The sequence below is a fragment of the Gorilla gorilla genome, chromosome 14 (genome assembly GCF_029281585.2).
Source record: "Gorilla gorilla gorilla isolate KB3781 chromosome 14, NHGRI_mGorGor1-v2.1_pri, whole genome shotgun sequence".
NCBI classification, from domain to species: Eukaryota; Metazoa; Chordata; class Mammalia; order Primates; family Hominidae; genus Gorilla; species Gorilla gorilla.
Window position 1 is genome coordinate 43,358,975 of NC_073238.2, and position 23,029 is coordinate 43,382,003.

The 23,029-nt window shown below is 41.9% G+C and overlaps 1 protein-coding gene across 9 annotated transcripts in view; it reads left to right on the forward strand.

Moving 5' to 3' along the window:
- The window catches only part of MTUS2 (microtubule associated scaffold protein 2), a 694,372-nt gene that overhangs the window by 210,047 nt on the left and 461,296 nt on the right, over positions 1-23,029 (forward strand). For all 9 annotated transcript variants that reach the window (XM_055359741.2, XM_055359737.2, XM_063697237.1 and 6 more), the window contains one exon: positions 6,031-6,271. In XM_055359741.2, the coding sequence (XP_055215716.1) occupies positions 6,031-6,271 (241 nt within the window). The remainder of the gene's footprint in view (positions 1-6,030; positions 6,272-23,029) is intronic.

The window sequence follows — 23,029 nt, forward strand, 5'->3', positions numbered from 1 at the left end:
CACCGTATAGATACAGAGACAGACAGAGAGCTCTAAGTCACCCACCACAAAGGAAGGAGAGCTCTGAGAGTCTCACTCAGGCCTGTGCAGTTTCAGACTGCACTGTGCTGTCCTTTTTAGTACCTGGGAGCTACGGTGAGTCATCCTTCGAGACCTCAGAACTGAGATTTGTCTCCTGAAGGAGTCTCTTCATGACAGCTGAGTGATCAGTTAAAAGTAAGGCAGGAGCCGAGGACAGCGGCTCACGCCTGTAATCCCAGCATTTGGGAAGCCGAGATGGGCAGATCACAAGGTCAGGAGATCGAGACCATTCCTGGCCAACATGGTGAAATCCCGTCTCTACTAAAAATACAAAAACTAGCTGGGTGTGGTGGCGTGGTGCCTGTAGTCCCAGGAACTCGGGAGGCTGAGGCAGGAGAATTGCTTGAACCCAGGATGTGGAGGTTGCAGTGAGCTGAGACCACACCACTGCACTTCAGCCTGGCAACAGAGTGCGACTCAGTCTCAAAAACAAAGGGCAGGATGAGATCATCCTGTCTTTAACACCCTCCAGGGCTGCCCAGGTTGCTTGGAACACAAGCTGGAGCCTGTAGGATGGCTCTGCCTTTAGGATGGGATGTGCTCACTGGGGGTCCATCAGCTACCCGCCCTCCTCTCCTTCCACTCTCCCTTTCTCACTCTGCTGCTTCAGGACCTTTGCACCTCCCTCTGCTTGGAATGTTCTCCCAGTTATCCAGATGGCTCTCTCCCTCACTTCCTTTAGGTCTGTGCTCCAATGTTATCTCCTTGGGAAGGCCACCCATCTTCTCTCTGAATCCCTTTTCTCTGATTTATTTCTTCCTAGCACCTACCTCCACCTGCCATAAATACTTTTTTAGTTTTCCTGAATTGACTATAATGTAAACTCCGTGAGGGAAGGGATTGTTTTCAATATTTTGTTCCCCGTTGTGTTCCCAGAATTTAGAATGTGCTTGTTACAAGTATGTGCTCAAAAAATGTTGAATGATAACTGAGTCATGACCTCCATATGTGTTGGAACCAAACAAAAGTGTACCAAGGGTTTCTAGAGATAGGATGATTGAGTCCAAATTTGGACTCTAGCTTGGTTAGATATATTGGCATATTTAAAGAATGCATCAATCACAGCAAAAGTTGTCATATCTAGCACAAAGACAAAGTTGAATCCATTCTCGGCAGCAGACATTGACTTAGGCAATCACTGATGAGGTGCCCCAACAAGCCGACCAGCTGTGCTGCCTTGCCGCAGGTCCTTAGCAACCAAATCACACAGCTTGCTCCCTGTGTTCTGACTCTGGGCCTGCCAACAGGCCTCTGATTATAACTGACTTCCTACCTCACATCTCTAGAGAGAGGATTCTGGCTGGAGAATTCAGGGGTCCAGTCAGCTTGGCAGGGGTTTGTCTTGCTGTGCAGGGCTGCATGGCATCTTGTTTATAAGTGGCTTCTTACTCTGTGCCCTGCAATGAGAATGTGTTCTGGCTAGAGGACACTTGAGTCTGGCTTTAGGCAGTGGTCTCCGATTAAAAGTGAACAGATTGCCCTTCTGGATTTTTACGTCAGTCTCTGAGTTTAGTTATAGTGAGTCATTCTCAAATTTCTAAACATTCATCCACCTGGGCCTCTGAGGCTCAGGGTCAGGCTCTGAAGCTGTGCTCTTCTATAAGGCAGGGAATCACTGCAGAGTTTCCATGAAGAGACCTGTCAGTCCATTTGTGTTGCTATGAAAGAATACCTGAGGCTGGGTAAATTATAAGGAAAAGAGGTTTATTTGGCTCATGGTTCTGCAGGCTGGAGAGGAAGCATGGCACCAGCATCTGCCTATGGTGAGGCCTCAGGCTGCTTCCACTCAAGGGGGAAGAAGAAGGGGAAACCACGTGTGCATTGATCACGTGGCGAGAGATGAGCAAGAGGGGAGTGGAGGAGGTGCCAGGCCTCTCTTTAAGGACCAACTCTCATGGGAACTAATAGAGCAAGAACTTGCTCATTACCAAAAGGAGGGCACCAAGCCATTCATGAGGCATCTGCCCCCATGGCCCACACACCTCCCACTAGACCCCACCTCCAACATTGGAGATCACATTTCAACATAAGAGTTGGCAGAGACAAGCAAACCATATCCAAACCATAGCCAGAGCCTAGATTTTTCTCTATAAAAACAAACTCATGAGGGAAATTGATTTGGATATGTAGGCCCAAACCCCACATTGTCTGTAATTCTTTCTTTGTGCCCTTCTGTATTTTCCTGTATATTTCTTTTCTGTGGTGTTCTGCTTCCTCCAAGAATAGTTTATATATTACATGCATATTTTTCCCCAAACTATTTTCTCTACTTCATTATCTAGGCACCACGTCGAGACTCAAGGAAATGGGGTTGTATGGACATTGTGTGGCTTTCGCGGTTCTGAGGGGTTCAGAGAGACCCCACTGGTGTGGAGAGAGCATCATGGCCTCGCACCTCGAGCATCCCAAAGTCTTCTTGAAAGAATTTGTTTGTTTTTGGGCCTTGACTTTACAAGTTCGTTTGAAATGTCAGTTTCCCTCCCTGTATCTGGGGACCATTTTCTGCCATCATCAGAGCGAGACCCAGGCCTCTTCTCAGGTTGCGCTGGGCTCATTTCTGTGGTAACCTTCTTTACTCAAAAGTGGGGAACAGGCTGGTCCTTGGCCACCTGCTACAGCTATGACATGATGTAACCCAGCGAGTCCCCCTCTTGTGTTTGAGCTCAGTGCAGGGAGATAAAAAAGCCGACTTCTTCTGCCAGTGTGCCCCAAGCTCATCGTGGGTTGGCTGCAGTCTGATCTCTAGGAAGAGAACACATTTTTGATAATGTGTTGCAATGGAAGTATTTTTCAGTTATAGAAGCCAGATTTTTTTTTAAATAAAATGAGAACCTCTTAAAAATAAAAACTCAAACCAGCTTCAGACTCTTCCATCCTTATCGACAGATCCCTGCTGGTTACATAGCATGGGTAGAAGTGGAAAAATCAAGAGTAAGCACTCTTCTGAGAGAGGAACTCTTTTCCCAGTTGGCAGGAACAGCACAGGCATTCAAAACTTCCAGAAGTGGCTTCCAAGATCATCTGGGATCTAGTCATGTCCGGGTATTAAATATGTTTACCTAAACAGGTGCCCTCTGCCACTGGCTCTCCTGAGGTCTCATGGACACTCCCTCCCTCCAACAACTTGGTAAAGGGAGGTGGGAAGAAAGGGGCTTGGCTGAGAGGATGGAGTGAGGCGCTGTGCGTGCAGTGTACAGAGGTGTGATCCAGGGCTGCTCTCCTTCCTCACTGTCTGCTGCCACTCATCTCTGGGGGGCACTGCATCGATTGGGGTTCGCCAGACAAATAGAACTAATAAGTGTGTGTGTGTGTGTGTGTGTGTGTGTGGTGTGTGTTCACAGGTCTATATACATCTATACTTATGTCTCTCTCTCTTTCAATATATATTATGTATATATTTCAATATATATATCTCATATGTGGAGACATAGATATAGATGTATATATAGAGAGGGTACACCACATAATCTATATGTATATATAGAGAGAGATTGATTGATTGATTGATTTTAAGAAATTGGCTCATGATTGTAGAGGCTGGCAAGTCAAAAATCTGCAGGGCAGGACAGCAGCCTGGAGACTTAGGGTAGAGTTGGTGCTGCAGCTTGGGTCTGAAGGTGATTTACTAGCAGAATCCCCTTTTCTTTAGGAGGAGTCCATCTGTTTTTATTAAAGCCTGCAACTGATTAGATGAGACTCACCTACATGCTGAAGGGTCTGCTGCTTTATTCAAGGTCTGCTGATTTAAATGTTAATCTAATATAAGAAATACTTTCATGGCAGCATCTAGAATGCTTGACCAAATATCTGGGTATTGCAACCCAACCAAGTTGACACATAAAATTAACCATCCCAGACACCCTTCCCCCACCACTATCCCAGTGGCTTGTTAACAAAGCCTTCACCTGTACCCTCTGTCTCCACGGCACACTATCCCATTGAGAACAGTGCAGGGCAAATAGGAAGAGGGACAGCCTGGTAAGAATGTATTTGTTCGTATGCCTTGACTTAACGAGTTTGTTTGAAATCATAGGGTTCTTTTGTTTGCTTTCAAAGTGAGTTCTCTAAAAACCCTCCATTGGGATGGAGGGAGGAGAACAGCAACGTTTGGGGTTTCCAAACATTGTTTTATGACTGTGCAGCATCACCTGCTGTATTCTGTCAGTAAAGATGAAGGAAAAGAGTATGAAGCTTTTTGTAGATTCCCTTGTTTAATTAAAAATGCACAGACTAGACATCAAAGGCTCAGTTTTCCCCCTTTTAAAGAATTTGTGATCTCACCAGAAACAAATTACCCAACAAAATGATAGGCATTGAAGTTACTGAAATCCTTAAGATCATTGTTGAGTGAGAATGTGGTGAATTTTAATCCCTAAAAACAACTCAGTTTCAAGGCACTGAGTAACTACTAAGATCAGCATATTGCAATCCTAAAACCTGACAGATGTAGTTTGGAAATGATATTAATTTCTTCATAAGAGCACCTGCTCAAAGCAATGTGCAATGGAACCCAAAATTTAGAAACTAAAATTAAAAAAGGGTATATATGAGAAAAACCAGAGATTGATAGTGAGAGTAAGTAGAGAATGGTAAAAAATTTATCAGAGTGCAGATGTAGAATGTTCTTTCATAGGAATATAATTTGCTGTAGCCAAGGACAATCTATCTACTATAACAGTCATGCATATTTTACAGTGTGATTATGATAAAACTTTAAAGGCCTAATCTTTTGTTTCTACAATGTCAATTTGAAGGAGGACTTTGTATCTATTTCAACATTAAATGAGTATCAATTTAAGGGTTTATCTCTTCAACAACTTGGATCAAAGCTTTTATAGCCCCTATTAAAGAATACTGTTAAATGCTTATGATTCCTGAGATATAAGTTTGACACATAAAATGTGCTGTGATTTAGAACCGAGTTAATTAACAGATGTATCTTTTCATGCATGGCTTAGCACAATTTTTTATTGTAACTTAAAGGAATAGATTATTTAGTTCTCTCTCTTTTTTTCCTGTTTAGTATTAATAAAACACTGATAATATGAACAGACTTAGTGAGTACAGAATTGCATATATAAAAGGTACTGCCCACAGGTTGTATTCTAGGCCAAACTGCTAGCTACAGGAGAAAGTGACAGTAACGTTATGTTATTATTAAACATAGGAAAAAATGGAAACATGATTCTTCAATAAATATTTATTGACTTTAGCTATGTGCTAGACATTGTTTTTGGTGCTATGAAGTCAGCGGTTGATGAGATTGTGCCCTAGAACTTCCATTCTGGTGAAACTTGCTCAAACCTTCCTGGGAGCATCGCCTTACTAGGGCAGATGACCAGAGGAGATAACTCAGGCTCAGGTTTTTAACTAGGTAAACACATAGTACAGATCTGAAAATACATTTTCCATTAACTTCCCTATTTTTCTGGAAAATGTTTCCTCCTTTATTAACAATGCAATTTTTTGCTTCCTAAGTAGCCCAGTAAAGATCTAATATAAATGGACACAGTTTACCTAGTGAGTCTAAGACTAGGTTATCATACAAATTACAACTTTTTCCCCACAGGTATAATAAAACTTTCATAATTTTATGAATATTTGCTAAATGCTTTCTTTGCTTTATTGACATTTATAGTTTGGCTACTCACTCAGATTCTAGTGATTTTGTAACAGTGGAATTAAAAAAATCTTATCCAGTGAGTTCTTTTTAACCCCAGTGAACTATAGATTCTAGAGTAGTAGAACTGGAAGAGACCTGAGAGATCATCCAGTGTGTTGTCAATCAGGAGATGAAGACACTGTGGCCCTGGGAAGGTAGGGGACTTGTGATCAAGCAGCTAAGTGGTACCAGAGTGGTCATTGGTTCAGCCTCGGTCTCGTGGTCCTGTATAGAACTCACACTATGATGTGAAGGTCTCTGATTGAGTTTTTGTTCATTTATCATAGGTTACAGACCACCCTGGAAAAGAAGAGTTTTGTTCTCCTCCCTATGCTCATTATGAAGTCCCTCCAACTTTCTATCGGTCAGCCATGCTCCTTAAGCCCCAGCTAGGATTGGGTGCAATGTCCCGTTTACCATCTGCAAAGAGCAGGATTCTGATTGCAAGTCAGAGGTCTTCAGCGAGCGCCATCCACCCACCAGGACCCATAACAACAGCCACCAGTCTCTACAGTTCCGATCCTTCAGGTAACCGATCCAACAGTTTCTGCCTTTTCCTGCTGTACGTTTAGATAGTCATCATGTAAGATGGTGATAATTGTCTAAAATACGAATGCCTTTCATCCTTTAAGGAGAGCCTTTTTCTGTTCTTCCATATGTCTGTAGATGCAGACATTTGTGAAACTCATCTGTGTGCAACTGTCATCCTTCATGTCACCTTTAAACTGATGGCCCTTGTTACTACCATCCAGCTTTTCATAATTTCTTGCTTCTCTAATACACCCTGTAAAACAAGGCTCAGAAGTTGTTTTCTGTCAAGGGCCAAAGAGTAAATATTTTGGAGTATGTAGGTCCTAAGGGGTTAATGTCATAACTGTTTAGGGCCTTGGTCCATTTGGTGTTGAGACAGAGAGAAGGTAGAGCCAAAGAAGTTCCTGACTCACTGGGCATGGGCTGCAAGAGAGAAAGCCATGGAGGAGAACTCCGGGTTTCTGGCCTGAGCAACTGGAAGAATGGAGTTGCCACATAGAGAAGTGCGTTTAGAAAGGCAGATAAGAGTCAAGCAAGGACATGAGAAAGTTGAAATGTCTTTGGTCATCCGGCAAGATACAGCATGGGATTTATGGGACTGGAGTTTAGAGGACAGGACCTGGCTAGAGATATAAAAGCGTTATCTGTAGGCAGAGAGATGATATTCAAAGCTGTGATGCTGTCCTTCACCAAGCTACCATTGCTGTCCCCCACCACTGCACCTTCATCAGGATGTTATAAATTTGATGTGAACTTGAATTATGCACATTTGAAATAGTGTGATGTGACAAATGTTCACAGTTTTACTTTATGCACAAAATATGGAAAAACTTCAAAGTTATAAAAATAATCTTAGTTGAGTTTGTTTTGCAACAGTCAAGGTTTTAAGACTATACTACTGCATAAAAATACCATTGTGATACAGACAGGCAGATCAAATTCTTCTGAGGCTGGCTCATTCATATTTACACATTTTTGTAATAAGGGTGTCACTTCTTCAAACTCAGTTCAGTCCTAGAAGTACACATATGAGGGGCTGCCTCCATCCTACTCCTTCAGGACTCAAACACTTTTCCTTGGGTTTGTGGGTGTCTTAATTTAGAGAACAATGTATGTTCCCATGGTTGATCATTGGACACCCAGCAAAACTAGTAACACTGATGGGTATCACTCCTACAGGGCATGGAAGATGTCACATGCCTTCTTAGCGCTGTTGGGGGGATCACCTGCCAGAGGCTCTGGGACAATGAGAGGTTCTTAATTTGGAGACCAGGGAGCTTTAGAGGGCAAGGACTCAGCTCCCTTGGCCCCTGAGCCCTTGAGCCAGGCCAGTAGCTCTTGGCTTGGCCTGGTCACTTGGCCGACTGCAGGCAGCAGGCCCTTTCCCTTGTCAGACAGCTTTGCTAGAATCCCTGGTGCCTCCATCTTCAACTTTGGCAATATGCCTCATTAATTCTCTTCTTTTCTTTCTGCTGAAACCTTTCCATTTTTCTTCATGTTGTCCTCAGAGATATTCCCTTGCTCCTCAATCCCTGTTTTCTTTTTATTTCACAAGAGACTTAGATGGTTCACTGAACACAGAGCCAAAGCCATTATCCACCAAACACTATTGATAGTTTCCCTTAACTTGAGATCTAGGAGGCTTAACTTTCAGACTGTCCCAGGAAATGAAGAGAAATACCTGGAATAAAAAATAACTTCTGGAATAACAAAGAAAAAGAAAAACCAGGCTTGGCGTGGTGGCTCACGACTGTAATCCCAGCACTTTGGGAGACTGAGGTGGATGGATCGCTGGAGGCCAGGAGTTTGAGACCAGCCTGGCAACATGTGGAAACCCCATCTCTACTAAAAATACAAAAATTAGCTGGACTTGGTGGTGTGTGCCTGTAATCCCAGCTACTCTGGAGGCTGAGGCATGAGAGTCGCTTGAACCCAAGAGACAGAGGCTACAGTGAGCCGAGATCTCACCACTGCACTCCAGCCTGGGCCACAGAGTGAGACTGTCTCAAAAAAAAAAAAAAAAAGAGAAAAAGAAAAGAAAAACCCAACAGCTAAGATTCCACATGGAGGCACTGTGAGTACCTTCCCAAGGCCACTCTCAGTTTGTTCCTCCATTACAAAAAGTCCTCTGACGGAAGGGAGTGATAGTCACCTAAGACTCAAATTCAGAAAGCTGTGGCGAAGAAGAAACAGTTGCACTTTTTGATAATTATGTATTGTAAATTTACCATGTTTTAGCCCAAATCTCAAAGGTAAACAAGGACAGATTTGTTTACATTAAAACTAACCTCCTTACAATTATGTGGTCAATTTTAGAGTAAGTGTGACATGGTGCTGAGAAGAATGTATATTCTATCAGATTGGGGTGGAGAGTTCTGTAGATGTCTGTTAAGTTGGCTTGGTCCAGAGCTGAGTTCAAATCCTGAATATCCTTGTTAATTTTGTCTCGTTGATCTGTCTAATATTGACAGTGGGGTGTTAAAGTGTCCCACTATTATTGTGTGGGAGTCTAAGTCTCTTTGTAGGTCTCTAAGAACTTGCTTTATGAATCTGGGTGCTCCTGTATTGGGTGCATATATATTTAGGATAGTTAGCTCTTCTTGTTGCATTGATCCCTTTACCATTATGTAATGCCATTTTTTATCTTTTTTGATCTTTGTTGGTTTAAAGTCTGTTTTATCAGAGATTAGGATTGCAACCGTTGTCTTTTTTTTTGGTTTCCGTTTGCTTGGTAAATATTCCTCCGTCCCTTTATTTTGGGCCTATGTGTGTCTTTACACGTGAGATGGGTCTCCTGAATACAGCACACTGATGGGTCTTGATTCTTTATCGAATTTGCCAGTCTGTGTCTTTTAAGTGGGGTGTTTACCCCGTTTACATTTAAGGTTAATATTGTTATGTGTGAATTTGATCCTGTCATTATGATGCTGGCTGGTTATTTTGCCTGTTAGTTGATGCAGTTTCTTCATAGTGTTGATGGTAATTACAATTTGGTATGTTTTTGAAGTGACTGGTACTGATTATTCCTTTCCAAATTTAGTGCTTCCTTCAGGAGCTCTTGTAAGGCAGGCCTGGTGGTGATACAATCTCTCAGCATTTGCTTGTCTGTCAAGGATTTTATTTCTCCTTCGCTTATGAAGTTTAGTTTGGCTGGATATGAAGTTCTGGGTTGAAAATTCTTTTCTTTAAGAATGTTGAATATTGGCCCCCACTCTCTTCTGGCTTGTAGAGTTTCTGCTGAGAGATCCACTGTTAAGCTGATGGACTTCCCTTTGTGGGTAACCCAACCTTTCTCTCTGGCTTCCCTTAACATTTTTTCCTTCATTTCAACCTTGGTGAATCATATGATTATGTGTCTTGGGGTTGCTCTTCTTGAGGAGTATCTTTGTGGTGTTCTGAGTATTTCCTGAAATTGAATATTGGCCTGTCTTGATAGGTTGGGGAAGTTCTCCTGGATAATATCCTGAAGTGTGTTTTCCAACTCAGTTCCATTCTCCTCGTCATTTTCAGGTACACCAATCAAATGTAGGTTTGGTCTTTTCACATGGTCCCATATTTCTTCGAGGCTTTGTTCATTCCTTTTCATTCTTTTTTCTCTAATGTTGTCTTCATGCTTTATTTCATTAAGTTGGTCTTCAATCTCTGATATCCTTTCTTCCACTTGATCGATTCAGCTATTGATACTTGTGTATTCTTCACGAAGTTTTCATGCTGTGTTTTCAGCTCCATCAGGTCATTTATGTTCTTCTCTAGACTGGTTATTCTAGTTAGCAATTCATCTAACCTTTTTTCAAGGTGCTTAGCTTCCTTGCATTGGGTTAGAACATGCTCCTTTAGCTCAGAAGAGTTGGTTGTTACCCACGTTTTGAAGCCTGCTTCTGTGAATTCATCAAATTCATTCTCCATCCAGTTTTTCTCCCCTGCTGGCAAGGAGTTATGATCCTTTGGAAGACAAGAGGCGTTCTGGTGTTTGGAATTTTCTGCCTTTTTGTGCTGGTTTTCCCTCATCTTCATGGATTTATCTACCTTTGTTATTTGATGTTGGTGATCTTCAGATGGGGCATCTTTTTTGTTGATGTTGATGTTACTGATTTTGCATGGGCATCCTTTTTGTTGATGTTGATATTATTGCATTCTGTTTGTTAGTTTTCCTTCTATCAGTCAGGGTCCTCCTCTGCAGGTCTGCTAGAGTTTGCTGGAGGTCCACTCCAGACCCTATTAGCCTGGGTATCACCAGTGGAGGCTGCAGAACAGCAAAGATTGCTGCCTGCTCCTTCCTCTGGAAGCTTTGTCCCAGAGGGTCACCCTCCAGATGCCAGCCGGAGCTCTCATGTATGAGGTGTCTGTCTGCCCCTGCTGGGAGGTGTCTCCCAGTCAGGAGGCATGGAGTTCAGGGACCCACTTGAGGAGGCAGTCTGACCCTTAGCAGAGCTCCAGCGCTGTGCTGGGAGATCCACTGCTCTCTTCAGAGCCGACAGGCAGGAATGTTTAAGTCTGCTGAAGCTGCGCCCACAGCCGCCCCATCCTCCAGGGTGCCCTGTCCCAGGGAGATGGGAGTTTTATCTATAAGCCCCTTACTGGGGCTGCTGCCTTTCTTTCAGAGATGTCCTGCCCAGACGGGAGGAATCTAGAGAGGCAGTCTGGTTACAGCCACTTTGGGGTGCTGCGGGGCTCCGCCCTGCTCGAACTTTCCGGTGGCTTTGTTTACACTGTAAGGGGAAAACCAACTACTCAAGCCTCAGGAATTGCCCCTCCCTCACCAAGCTCGACCACCAGGCTGCGGGCCGGCCTTGGGTGCCGGGCCTTCCAAAGCCACCACTTCATGTAGGCCAGGTGAGCCTCGGAAAAGTCTGGCCCAGTGATGCTCAGGAGTGGTGGGCTGTTGGGAAAGCGCCTCCGGGCCCCTTGGGACCATCTCTCTCTGGATGCTGGATAGTCCCAGCCAGGAGGAGCCTTGGGGAGGGGCCGGGTGCGGACCCAGTGCTTCCCATTGACATAGAGGACTTTGTAGCGGTCCTCGACCTTGGAGCGGAGGACGGGCCTGGACCGCATATCCTGGTGCTTCTGGGCTCGGGGCAGCACCCTGGCCCGGGGCCAGCCCAGGAGCCAGCTCAGGTAGCTGCCCATGACAACAGTGCAGTGGTAGGGACCTTCCCTTAGAAATTAGGCTTCCAGAAGTTTCCGAAGTCTGCGGCTGGGGCCAAGTGTGCAGAGCTTGGTGACCATTGGAATCAGGACGCCAGAAACTGTGCAAAGCATCGTGCGCCGGGCACCCTCTGGCCATAGGGTCCCACAAGGGCTAGGCCGGCGCGTCACGGAATCGGACGTCACAGGGCGCAGCTGCAGCGGGGGAGGGCAGCACCCAGACGATCTGGGGGACCGGGGAAGCTCAAGCTTCTATCCTTCCCACTGATGGTCCCAGTCACTTGGCTCTGGGCAGAGGGGCCTAGCAGCTGCCTCTACTTTTGTGCCTGACCTTTAAAGGTAGAAGATAGAATTTCTGCCAGGTCCTGAAAACTGCAGATGCCTGTTGACAGAAGGGTGCTGTCTTTGATCAGTGTGAAAATGAACACAATACACTTGGATACTCTTTCAAGGAAAAACAAATCATTTACTCATATCAGTAAAGGTGATGTGTGTTTCATTCTTCTAGGATGGATGTTAATGTCACTTTTTGCAATTTTGCTCTTAAGAAAATGGAGTCATCAAGGTTTGTTTTAGCACAGGCAATGTTGATTTTATGTGGATTTCCCATAATTTCCAGCCTTCCTACATCCATGAATAGATTGTCTGTCTGTGAACACTAATGTCATTTCTCTCGTTTAATTTCTCTTTATTTTTGAAATATTATTTCGGTAGTTTTTGGGGGAAAGGTGATGTTTGGTTATATGTATAAGTTCTTTAGTGGTGATTTCTGAGGTTTTGGTGCACCCATTATTCAAGCAGTGTACACTGCACCTGATGTGTAATCTTTCATCCCTCACTCACCTCCCACCCATTCCCCAAGTCCCCAAAGTCCATTGTATCATTCTTATGCCTTTGCATCCTCATAGCTTAGCTCCCACTTATGAGTGAGAACATATGATGTTTACTTTTCCATTCCTGAGTTACTTCGCTTAGAGTAATGGTCTCCAACTTCATCCAGGTTGCTGCGAATGCCATTATTTCATTCCTTTTTAAGGCTCATTAGTATTTCATAGTACATTTGTACCACATTGTCTTTATTCACTCGTTAATTGATGGGCATTTGGGCTGATTCCATATTTTTGCAATTGCAAATTCTGCTATTATAAACGTGTGTGCAAGTATGTTGTATAATGATTTCTTTTCCTCTGGGTAGATACCCAGTAGGGTATTGCTGGATCAAATGGTAGTTCTACTTTTAGTTCTTTAAAGAGTCTCCCCACTGTTTTCTATAGTGATTTGTACTAGTTTACATTCTCACCCGCAGTATAGAAGTGTTCCCTTTTCACCACATCCACACCAACATCTATTATTTTTTGATTTTTTGATTATGGTCATTCTTGCAGGAGTAAGGTGGTATCACATTGTGGTTTTGATTTGCATCTCCCTGATAATTAGTAATGATGATCATTTTTTTCATATGTTTGTTGGCTATTTGTATATTTGAGAATTGTCTATTCATTTCTTTAGTCTACTTTTTGATGGGATTATTTGTTTTTTTCTTGCTGATTTGTTTGACTTGCTCATAGATTTTGGATATTAGTCCTTTGTCAGATGCGTAGTTTGCAAAGATTTTCTCCCACTCTGTGGGTTGTCTGTTTACTCTGCTGATTATTGCTTTTACTGTGCAGAAGCTTTTTAGTTGAATTAAGTCCCAGCTATTTATCTCTATTTTTATTGCATTTGCTTTTGGGTTCGTGGTCATAAAATCCTTGCCTACGATAATGTCTAGAAGGGTTTTTCCGATGTTATCTTCTAGAATATTTGTGGTTTCAGGTCTTAGATTTAAGTCTTTGATCCATCTTGAGTTAATTTTTTAATAATGTGAGAGATGAAGGTCCAATTTCATTCTTCTTGCCAATTATCCCAGCACCATTTGTTGAATACGGTGTGCTTTCTCCAGTTTATGTTTTTGTTTGCGTTATTGAAGATCAGTTGGTTGTAGGTATTTGGCTTTATTTCTGGGTTCTTTATTCTGTTCCATTGGTCTATGAGCCTATTTTCATACCAGCACCATACTGTTTTGGTAACTTTAGCCTTATGGTATAGTTTGAAGTCAGGTAATGTGATGCCTCCAGATTTGTTCTTTTTGCTTAGCCTTACTTTGGGTATGTGGATTCTTTTTTGGTTCTATATGAATTTTAGAATTGTTCTAGTTCTGTGAAGAATGATGGTGGTATATTGATGGAAATTGCCTTGAATTTGTAGATTGCTTTTGGCAGTGTGGTCATTTTTACAATATTGATTCTACCCATCCATGAGCATGGCATATGTTTCCATTTGTTTGTGTCATCTGTGATTTTTTTCGGCAGTGTTTTGTAGTTTTCCTGGTAGAGGTCTTTCACCTCTTTGGTTAGGTGTAATATACTCCTGAATGTTCTCTTGTGTTTATTTGTTTGTTTGTTTTGCAGCTGTTGTAAAAGGGGTTGAGTTCTTGATTTGATTTTCAGCTTGGTTGCTGTTGGTGTATAGCAGTGCTACTGATCTGTGTATATTGATTTTGTATCCTGAAACATTGCTGAATTCATTTATCAGTTCTAAGAGCTTTTAGGATGAGGCTTTAGGGTTTTCTAGGTACACCATTATATCATTGGTGAACAGTGACAGTTTGACTTTGTCTTTACTGATTTGGATGCGTTTTATTTCTTTCACTTGTCTGATTGCTCTGGTTTGGACTTCCAGTACTATGTTGAAGAGAAGTGGTGAAAGTGGGCATCCTTGACTTGTTCCAGTTCTCAGAGGGAATGCTTTTAGCTTTTCCCCATTCAGTATAATGTTGGCTGTGGGGTTGTCATAGATGGCTTTTATTACCTTAAAGTATGTCCTTTCTGTGCTGATTTTGCTGAGGGTTTTAATCATAAAGGGATGGTGGATTTTGTCAAATGCTTTTTCTCTGTCTATTGAGATGATCATGTTATTTTTGTTTTTAATTCTGTTTATGTCGTATATCACATTTATTAACTTGCTTATGTTAAACCACCGCTGCATGCCTACTATGAAATGCACTTGATCAGGGAGGATTACCTTTTCTCTATGCTGTTTGATTCCATTAGCTAGTATTTTGTTGAGGATTTTTGTATCTACGTTCATCAGGGAGATTGGTCTGTAATGTTTCTTTTTTGTGATGTTCTTTCCTGGTTTTAGTATTAGGGTGATACTGGCTTCATAGAACGATTTAGGGAGGATTCCCTCTTTGTCTGTCTTTTGAATTAGTGTCAGTAGGATTTGTACCAGTTCTTCTTTGAAGGTCTCATAGAATTCAACTGTGAACTCGTCTGGTCCTGGACTTTTTCTTGTTGGCAATTTTTTTTATTATCATTTCAGTCTTGCTGCTTATTACTGGTCTGTTCGGAATTTAATTTCATTGTGGTTTAATCTAGGAATGTTGTATATTTCCAGGAACTTATTTATCTCCTCTAGATTTTCTACTATGTGCATGTAAAGGTGTTCATAGTAGCCTGGAATGATCTTTCGTATTTCTGTGGTAGCAGTTATAATATCCCCTGTTTTGTTTCTAATCGAGTTTATTTGGATCTTCCCTCTTCTTTTCTTGGCTAATCTTGCTAATGGTCTATCAATTTTGTCTATCTTTTCAAAGACCTAGCTTTTGTTTCATTTATCTTTTGTATTATTTTTTCTTACAATTGTATTTAGTTCTGCTCTGATCTTTGTTAGTTCTTTTCTTCTGCTGGGTTTGGGTTTGGTTTGTTCTTGTTTCTCTAGTTTCTTGAGGTGTGACCTTAGATTGTCTGTTTGTCCTTTTTCCAATTTTTTGATGCAGGCACTGCTTTTGCTGTATCCCAAAGCTTTTCATAGGTTGTGTCACTATTATTCAGTTGAAATAATTTTTTAATTTCTATCTTGATTTCATTATTGATGCAACAATCTTTCAAGAGCAGGTTGTTTAATTTCTATATATTTGCCTACTTTTGAGGGTTCCTTTTCGAATTGATTTCCAGTTTTATTTCACTGTAGTTTGAGAGAGTACTTGATATAATTTCAATTTTCTGAAGTTTATCGAGACTTCTTTTGTGGCCTATCATATGCTCTATTTTGAAGAATGTTCCATGTGCTGATGAATGTACATTCTGTAGTTGTTGGGTAGAATGTTCTGTAAATATCTGTTAAGTCCATTTGTTCTAGGGTATAGTTTAAGTCCATTGTTGCTTTGTTGACTTTCTGTCTTGATGACCTGTCTAGTGCTGTCAGTGGGGTACTGAAGTCTCCTACTATTATTTTATTGCAGTCTATGTCATATGTCATTTTTTTTAGGTTTAGTAGTAATTGTTTTATAAATTTGGGAGCTCCAGTGTTAGATATATATATATATATATTTAGGGTTGTGATATTTTCCTGTTGGACTAGTCCTTTTATCATTATATAATCTTCCTCTTTGTCTTTTTTAATTGCTTTTGCTTTACAGTCTGCTTCTCTAGACTTTAAACAATAAAGTCTGATTGTTTAAAGTCTGATATAACAGACTTTATATCAGATAAACAATTAGCTAGAATTAACATTCTAGCTTCAAGTGATATTATATCACTTTGTATATGGTGTAAGAATCTTACAAAAGCATATTTCTATGTCTCTCCTGGCATTTGTGCTATTGTTATTAGATATTTTACTTCTAGATATATTATGAATCTATACTACATTGTTATTATTGATTTTTAACACTCAGTTTTCTTTTAAATAAATTTAAATAAGAAAAAGTCTTTTGAAATACTCATTTAATTGCCATTTTTAATATTCTTTATTTCTTTGTGCAGATCCTCATTTTAATCTGGTATCCTTTTTCTTCTGCCTGAAGGACTTCTTTTAACATTTATTGTAGTGGAGGTTTGCTGGTTGTCAATTCTTTTGGTTTTTGTTCACCTATACTTTTGATAAATATTTTTGCTTTGTTCAGAATCCAAGTTGGCATTTTTTTCCTTTAAATATTTAAAGATGCTGTTTTAGTGATTTCTAGCTTGAATGGTTTCTAATGGAAAATCTGCTGTTCTTATCTTTGGGTCTTTGTACGTAATGTGTCTGTTTTCTCTGGCTGCCTTAAAGATGTTCTCTTTTTCATGGTTTTGAACAGTTTGATTACAATATGCCTTGATATTGTTTTCTTCATGTTTTTGTGCTTGAAGTTTGTTGAAATTTTTGGATCTGTTTTATATGGTTTTCATCAAATTTAGGGTGTTTTGCCCATTGTTTCTTGAAATATTTTCAGTCCTAATTCTTCCTCTTCAGGGACTCCAATTACACATATATTAGGCCTCTTGGGGTTGCCCTACAGCTCCTGTTCAAAGTGATACGCTGTTCATTTCTTTGAGTATTTCTTCTGGTTTTAATTGTGAATAGTTTCTCTTGCTATGTCTTCACTACTTTCTGTTTCCCTTTCTTTTTCTTAAAATAACATTTATTTACTAACTCACAATTCTGTGTGTTAGACATCCAGATGTGGCTTAACTTGAATTCTCTGCTCAAATTATCTCAAGGCTGATATGAAGATGTCAGCCAGGCTGAGTTCTTGACTGGAGGCTCTGGAGAAATATTTGCTTTTAAAGTCATTTAGGTTGTTGGTAGAGTCTATCTCATGTGCTTGTAGTACTAGAGTCCTTGTTTCCTTGCTGGCTATCAGTCAGGGACCACCTTCAGCTCATAGGGCCACCCACATTCCTTGCCATGTGTCCCCGTTTATCTTCAAAGCAGTAATGGTGTGTTGAATCCTTCTCAGACTTCAAATCTCTGACATGCTCCTCTATGACCAGCTGGAGAAAACTCTGCTTTTAATAAACTTACTTTATTAGGCCAGGCTCTCCCAAGATAATCTTCCTCTTAATACGTAATATAAGATAGTCATGAGAGTGGTATCTCATGATGTTCATGGTTGTTATGCAGTTGTTTTAGTCCGCTTGGGCTGCTATAACAAATACCATAGATTGGGTGACTTAACAGAATTTTTTTCTCATGAATCTGGAGGCTGAGAAATCCAAGAACAAGGTGCTGGCTGATTTGGCTTCTGGTGAGGGCCCTCTTCTTTGTTTGCAGATGGATGCATTTTTGCCATAGCCTTACATGGGGGAGAGATAGATTATTGCTCTCTTATTTCCTGTAAGAGCACTAATCCCATTCATGAGGGCCCCACTCTCAGGACCTAATCACCTCTCAAAGGCCCCACTTACAGATGTCATCCCATTGGGAATTAGGGCTTCCATATATAAATCTTGAGAGGACACAAACATTCAGTTCATAGCAGCAGGATATGTACATGAAGGGGCAATCATTGAGGGCAAGTGTAGGGTCTTGCCACCACAGGTGGAGGTGGATTTCAAGTCCTAAAGAATGGCAACCTGGAAATGCTACATAACCATGGTGGAGAGATCTGGGAGGGACAGTTTTTCTTTTTCCAAGATCTTCATTTCTTTTTGATGGTGATGCTTCTTTTTTCAGATTACTGAATATCAAAGAAAATCAACTGAAATGGTTAGTGCCTCCATCAGGCCTTTGGGCCTTCAAATGACATCTGGCCTAGGAGAAGCTTTCTGGGTGGCTCATTTAAGGAGGATTTCTCTCCCCTCCTGGGCTGTAAATTGAATCATGGCAGGAACTATATTTTCTGTAATCTTTCCCATCCCCAAAACAAAACAAGCCATAACAGCAAACATCCCCTGACACATTTTTTTATATTTCTGACACATTTTTCTCCCCATCTGGACACCCAGGCTTGAGAAAGAATTGTTTATGTTCCCCATCCCAGTCCCCGTGCTTACAAATGACTCTACCTGCTGCCATCTAGACACCCCACTATTCTACTACAAAGGCCACTACTGATTTCTTGGTTAGTAAGTATTTTTTTTTTTTTTTTTTGAGCCAGGGTCTCGCTCTGTCACCCAGGCTGGAGTGTAGTGCGTGATGTCAGCTCACTTCAGCCTCGACCTCCCAGGTTTGAGCAATCCTCTCACCTCAGCCTTCCAAGCAGCTGGGACTATAGGCATGCACCACCATACCTGGCTAATTTTGTTTATTTTTTTGTAGAGATGAGGTCTCTGTATGTTGCCCAGGCTGGTCTCGAACTCCTGAGCTCAAGCTGTTGTCCTGCCTTGGCCTCTCAAAGTGCCGGGATCACAGGCATGAATGAGCTGCTGTGTCTGGCCTTAGTTAGTCTTAACAGATATGTTCTGTTCCTTATCTTAGCACTGGCATTTGACATTATTGATTACTCCTTTCTTTCTGAAACTTGTTCCTTCGTTTGCTTCTTTGAACAAACCCATCTGCCTGTTCTCTTTTTGCCTGCATGTGCAAGTGTTGGTTCTTAGTTGCCTTCACTAGAAACCCTTCCCCTGCATTTTCTGAATCTTGCCAGCTGATACTGGCAGAAAATAGACTTGTGGGATATGGTGAGGTTTCTCTTCAAATAACTGGATCAATCTTTTATTTTTTAATTCATAGTAGCCCCCCACCTCCTTTTGTCCTTTTTCCCTTTTTGCCTTTGTTAGATGCCTAGGCACGCCACAGTACCAGGCGTTATCAGTACCAGCTCACATTCCTTTCCTTATTTGGAAAGAGGACTAACTTTCTACAGACACCCCTTCCCCTTTCCTCTCCACTTTCTTTTACGTGCCCACCTTATCTAAAAAAATCAAATGTTTAGCCAAGTGGGATTAGTTTAGATTGTATGACCTGACCCCAGCCAATGGGGAAAGGGTACAGAGGCAGGACCTGCGTCAGGAATAAAGGCTCTCGTGCCCCCTTGTTCAGGTGTGCTCTCATGGTGACTGGCCAAGGAGGCACACCTCTGCGCAGAAGTAAAATTTGCTTTGTTAAGAATCCTTTGTTTGAGTGTTCAATTTCCTTAGGATTTTGAGCATTATTCGTAACAGATTGAACTGAGTTAAATCCTGATTTGGTGAATGTTGTGTAACCTTGCAGAAATTATACAACTTCTCTCTCAGTTTCTTCTTCTGTGAAATGGAAGTTTTACCCATGCTGCAGGGTTATGGTGAAAGTGAGTGACGATGCATGTAAAGCACCAACACATCAGAGCTCTCAGTCTTCTGTAGCTCCAGCCTTCCTGATAGCAGAGACCATATTTTAAAGATAGGACATTCTGATGCAGCTGTTTAGATGCCGGCATTTTGATAAAATGCCAGCCAAATATCCCCATGTCTAAATTGGCCTATCAAAATATCCTTATTGAGTGTTTTTTATTAGTTGAGCTATAGTTCACATACCTTAAAATTTACTCTTTCTTTTTTTTTTTTTTTTTTTTTTCTCTGAGACAGAGTCTTGCTGTGTCGCTTAGGCTGGAGTACAGTGGCGCAATCTCGGCTCACTGCAAGCTCTGCCTCCCGGGTTCATGCCATTCTCCTGCCTCAGCCTCCTGAGTAGCTGGAACTACAGGCACCCGCCACGTCACCCGGCTAATTTTTTGTATTTTTAGTAGAGACGGGGTTTCACTGTGTTAGCCAGGATGCTCTCGATCTCCTGACGTTGTGATCTGCCCACCTTGGCCTCCCAAAGTGCTGGGATTACAGGCGTGAGCCGCCACGCCTGGCCAAAATTTGCCCTTTCAAAGTGTACATTTACGTGATCCCTGGCAACCACTAGTCTTTTTTTGTTTTATGGATTTAAACTCTGGAAGTTTCATATAAATGGAATCATATGCTTTAAGCCTTTTTGTGTCTCTTTCACTTAGTATAATGTTTTTAACGTTCATCCATGAATCAGTATTTTATTTCTTTTGATGGCTGAATAATATTCTATTGTATGGATTTAAAACAATTTGTTTATCCATACACTAGTTGGTGGACATTTTGGTTGTTTCACTTTTTGCTTACTATCATTAATGCTGCTATGAAAATTTGTGTCACTAATCTTTTCTTATGCAGTATCTAATCTACTCTTCATCCTTTCAGTGTATTTTTCATCTCAAGCATTGACATTTTTTTCTCTACAGTTCTTATTTAGGTCCTTTTTATGTTCCTTGTCTTACTTGACATGTTAAGTTATTCCTCTAGCTTCTTAAACATATGAAATATAATACATGTTTAACTGTCCCTGTCTAGTAATTCTATCAACTGTATCATTTCTTGGTCAGTTTCAGTTGATTGCATCTTCTTATTATGGGTTGTATAACTCTGCTTGTTTGCATCCCAGAGGATGTTTTTTTAGATGACAGGCATTGTGAATTTTTCCTTTATGAGTATTGGATGTATTTGTATTGCCATGTAATTTTTTGAGATAGGGTCTCACTCTCTTGCCCGTCACTGCAGTGGCAAGATAATGGCTCACTGCAGCCTCAACTTCCCTGGCTCAAACGATCCTCCCACATCAGTCTCCCAAGTAACTAGGACTATAGGCATGTACCACCACCCTTGGCTAATTTTTTTAGGTTTTTGTAGAGATAAGGTCTTACTGTATCGCCCAGGCTGATCTCAAACCCCTGGGCTCAAGCAGTCCTCTTGCCTCAGCCTTCCAAAGTTCTGGGATTACAGACACACACCCCTGCACACAGCTAATTTTTGTATTTTTTATAGTGGTGGGGTCTTGCTGTGTTGCTCAGACTGTCTTGCTGTGATGCTGTAAATCCTGGGCCCAAGCATTCCACATGCCTCAGCCTCCCAAAGTGCTGGGATTACAGGCATGAGCCACCATGCTTAGCCCCCATAGTATTCTTGAGCTTTTTTCTGGAGTAAAGTTATATCACTGGGGAAGAGTCTGATCATTCTGGGTTTTGCTTTTCAGCCTTATTAGGCGTGTACTGATCAGCAATTCTTTCAAAAACATGTACTGTCTGACCCGTTAAGAAAAAGAGTGTTGACCCTCTCTTTGCATATTGTCAGGTTACTATTCAGAATGGTGCCATTTAGGGCTGAAAAAGCAAATGGCAGATTTTGCAACTCCTTGGCCAGTGAGAGTCTAAGTATGGAAGACAAGGTGAATTTAAATTTTATTAATGGATTCTTCTGAAATCTATTCACAAGGACATCCTTTTGTTTGCTTGTTATTTTTATGAAGAGCTGTCCCATCATAAGGCATTGGGGACCATGCTGGAGTACTAGTGCCAGGGAGGCTCCCATGAGGCCCTTAGGATAGCGGGGGGCTGTAGAGCTTAGGGAGGCTGAAGTTTACCCATCTCTGACAGGCTGGCAGGATCACAGCTGTGGAGCTGTCAGTCATATGCCAAACATCATCTGGACAAACTCAGCCCTTTGGCTGAGAGGTTTAGCAATGAAGCTAGAGACTGACCATTAAAGGAATCTCGAGGACTTGTTCTCCTCTCTCGTTCCAAAACCCCTTAAGGTTTTCTCCTTGAGGTGATTTTAAGAGAGTGGACCTAAGAAGTCTGTCAAATGCAGAAAACACCTAAAGAGGATGCCTTCACCTGTGGGTCTCAGAACAGGTCAGTGGAGCCCACAGAGCAGGAGGCTTGCCCTGCAGGCCAGGACTGGGAATCCCACGTTAGAGCAATGGGGCCGAGTAGATGCACAGGAGGCAGGAGTATCCACAGCCCTTGTGCTCCCTACCACAGAGCAGCAGGGAGGCAGCAGAATGAGATAACCTGCATCTTTACAATAGTCAACCAGTGAGTGTGGTGTCAAGAGACTCTAAAATATAAGCAGCTCCGTAGCTGCCAACTTCATTTGTCTGGAGATAAGCCCAGGTTGAAAAAGAGCCTGCGCCCCTCACGCATACCTCAGGTCCTAAGGAGCTTCCCTGTGAGTAGCGAGATTTCCCGTCAACGTGGAACCCGGCTCTAGCCCTTCCTGCATGAACCTCATGCAAACAGCTGGACAGGAAGAACTGCCCTCTAGGAAGATGAGTAAGGGTCAGAGTCTCCACCTCCCTATTCCCCTTTCTCTCCTTACCTACACACAACTGCTGGGCCCCAGATTCAAGAGCCTGGGTCCCTAGGAAACCCAAAAAGTGTTTTCTTTTTCTGTTTCTCTCCCTTTCTCTTATATACTTTTATTACCATAAATGTTAGGGAACTAGATACCCAATCAGTTTTACCTGTTATGGTCAAAATGAAGTACAGAGACTGGAACTCCCCCTTATGCAAATCCTGGGGCCCGCATGGACTCATCTCAACAGAGACATTTAAGAAGCTTATTCCAGCCACCAAGAGAAAATAAAATATTCCAATCCACACCTGGTTCTTACAAAGCAAGTGACCCATCCTCACCACTCCAAACTCTCACTTTCCTTTTGTCTCCTCATATCTCCTATCCTGTATATTTTCTGGAGCCTATCTCTTTCTCCCTGATTCTCAAATATGCCCCAGGGGTGCTCTCCCTTGGCATCCACCTCGGTCACAACCATCAGCATCATCTTACCCCCCTCTTCACACCCAGCTTCACCACCAGTGAACACAGGGTAACTGCCTGATCTTTCACTCTGGTTCTACCCGTGTCCTGTGTTCCTGCAGAGAAGGACAGGGAAGCTCTGGACTTTCTGCCTCATGTCTTGAAAAGCTTTGAGAATATGCCATGTTAGTTTCCACTGGACTCTCAGCTCATCTCGTAGGACGAGGTCTTCCTGTCTAGCTGTTTGCACAAGTAGTACGTTCCAGGCAGAAGA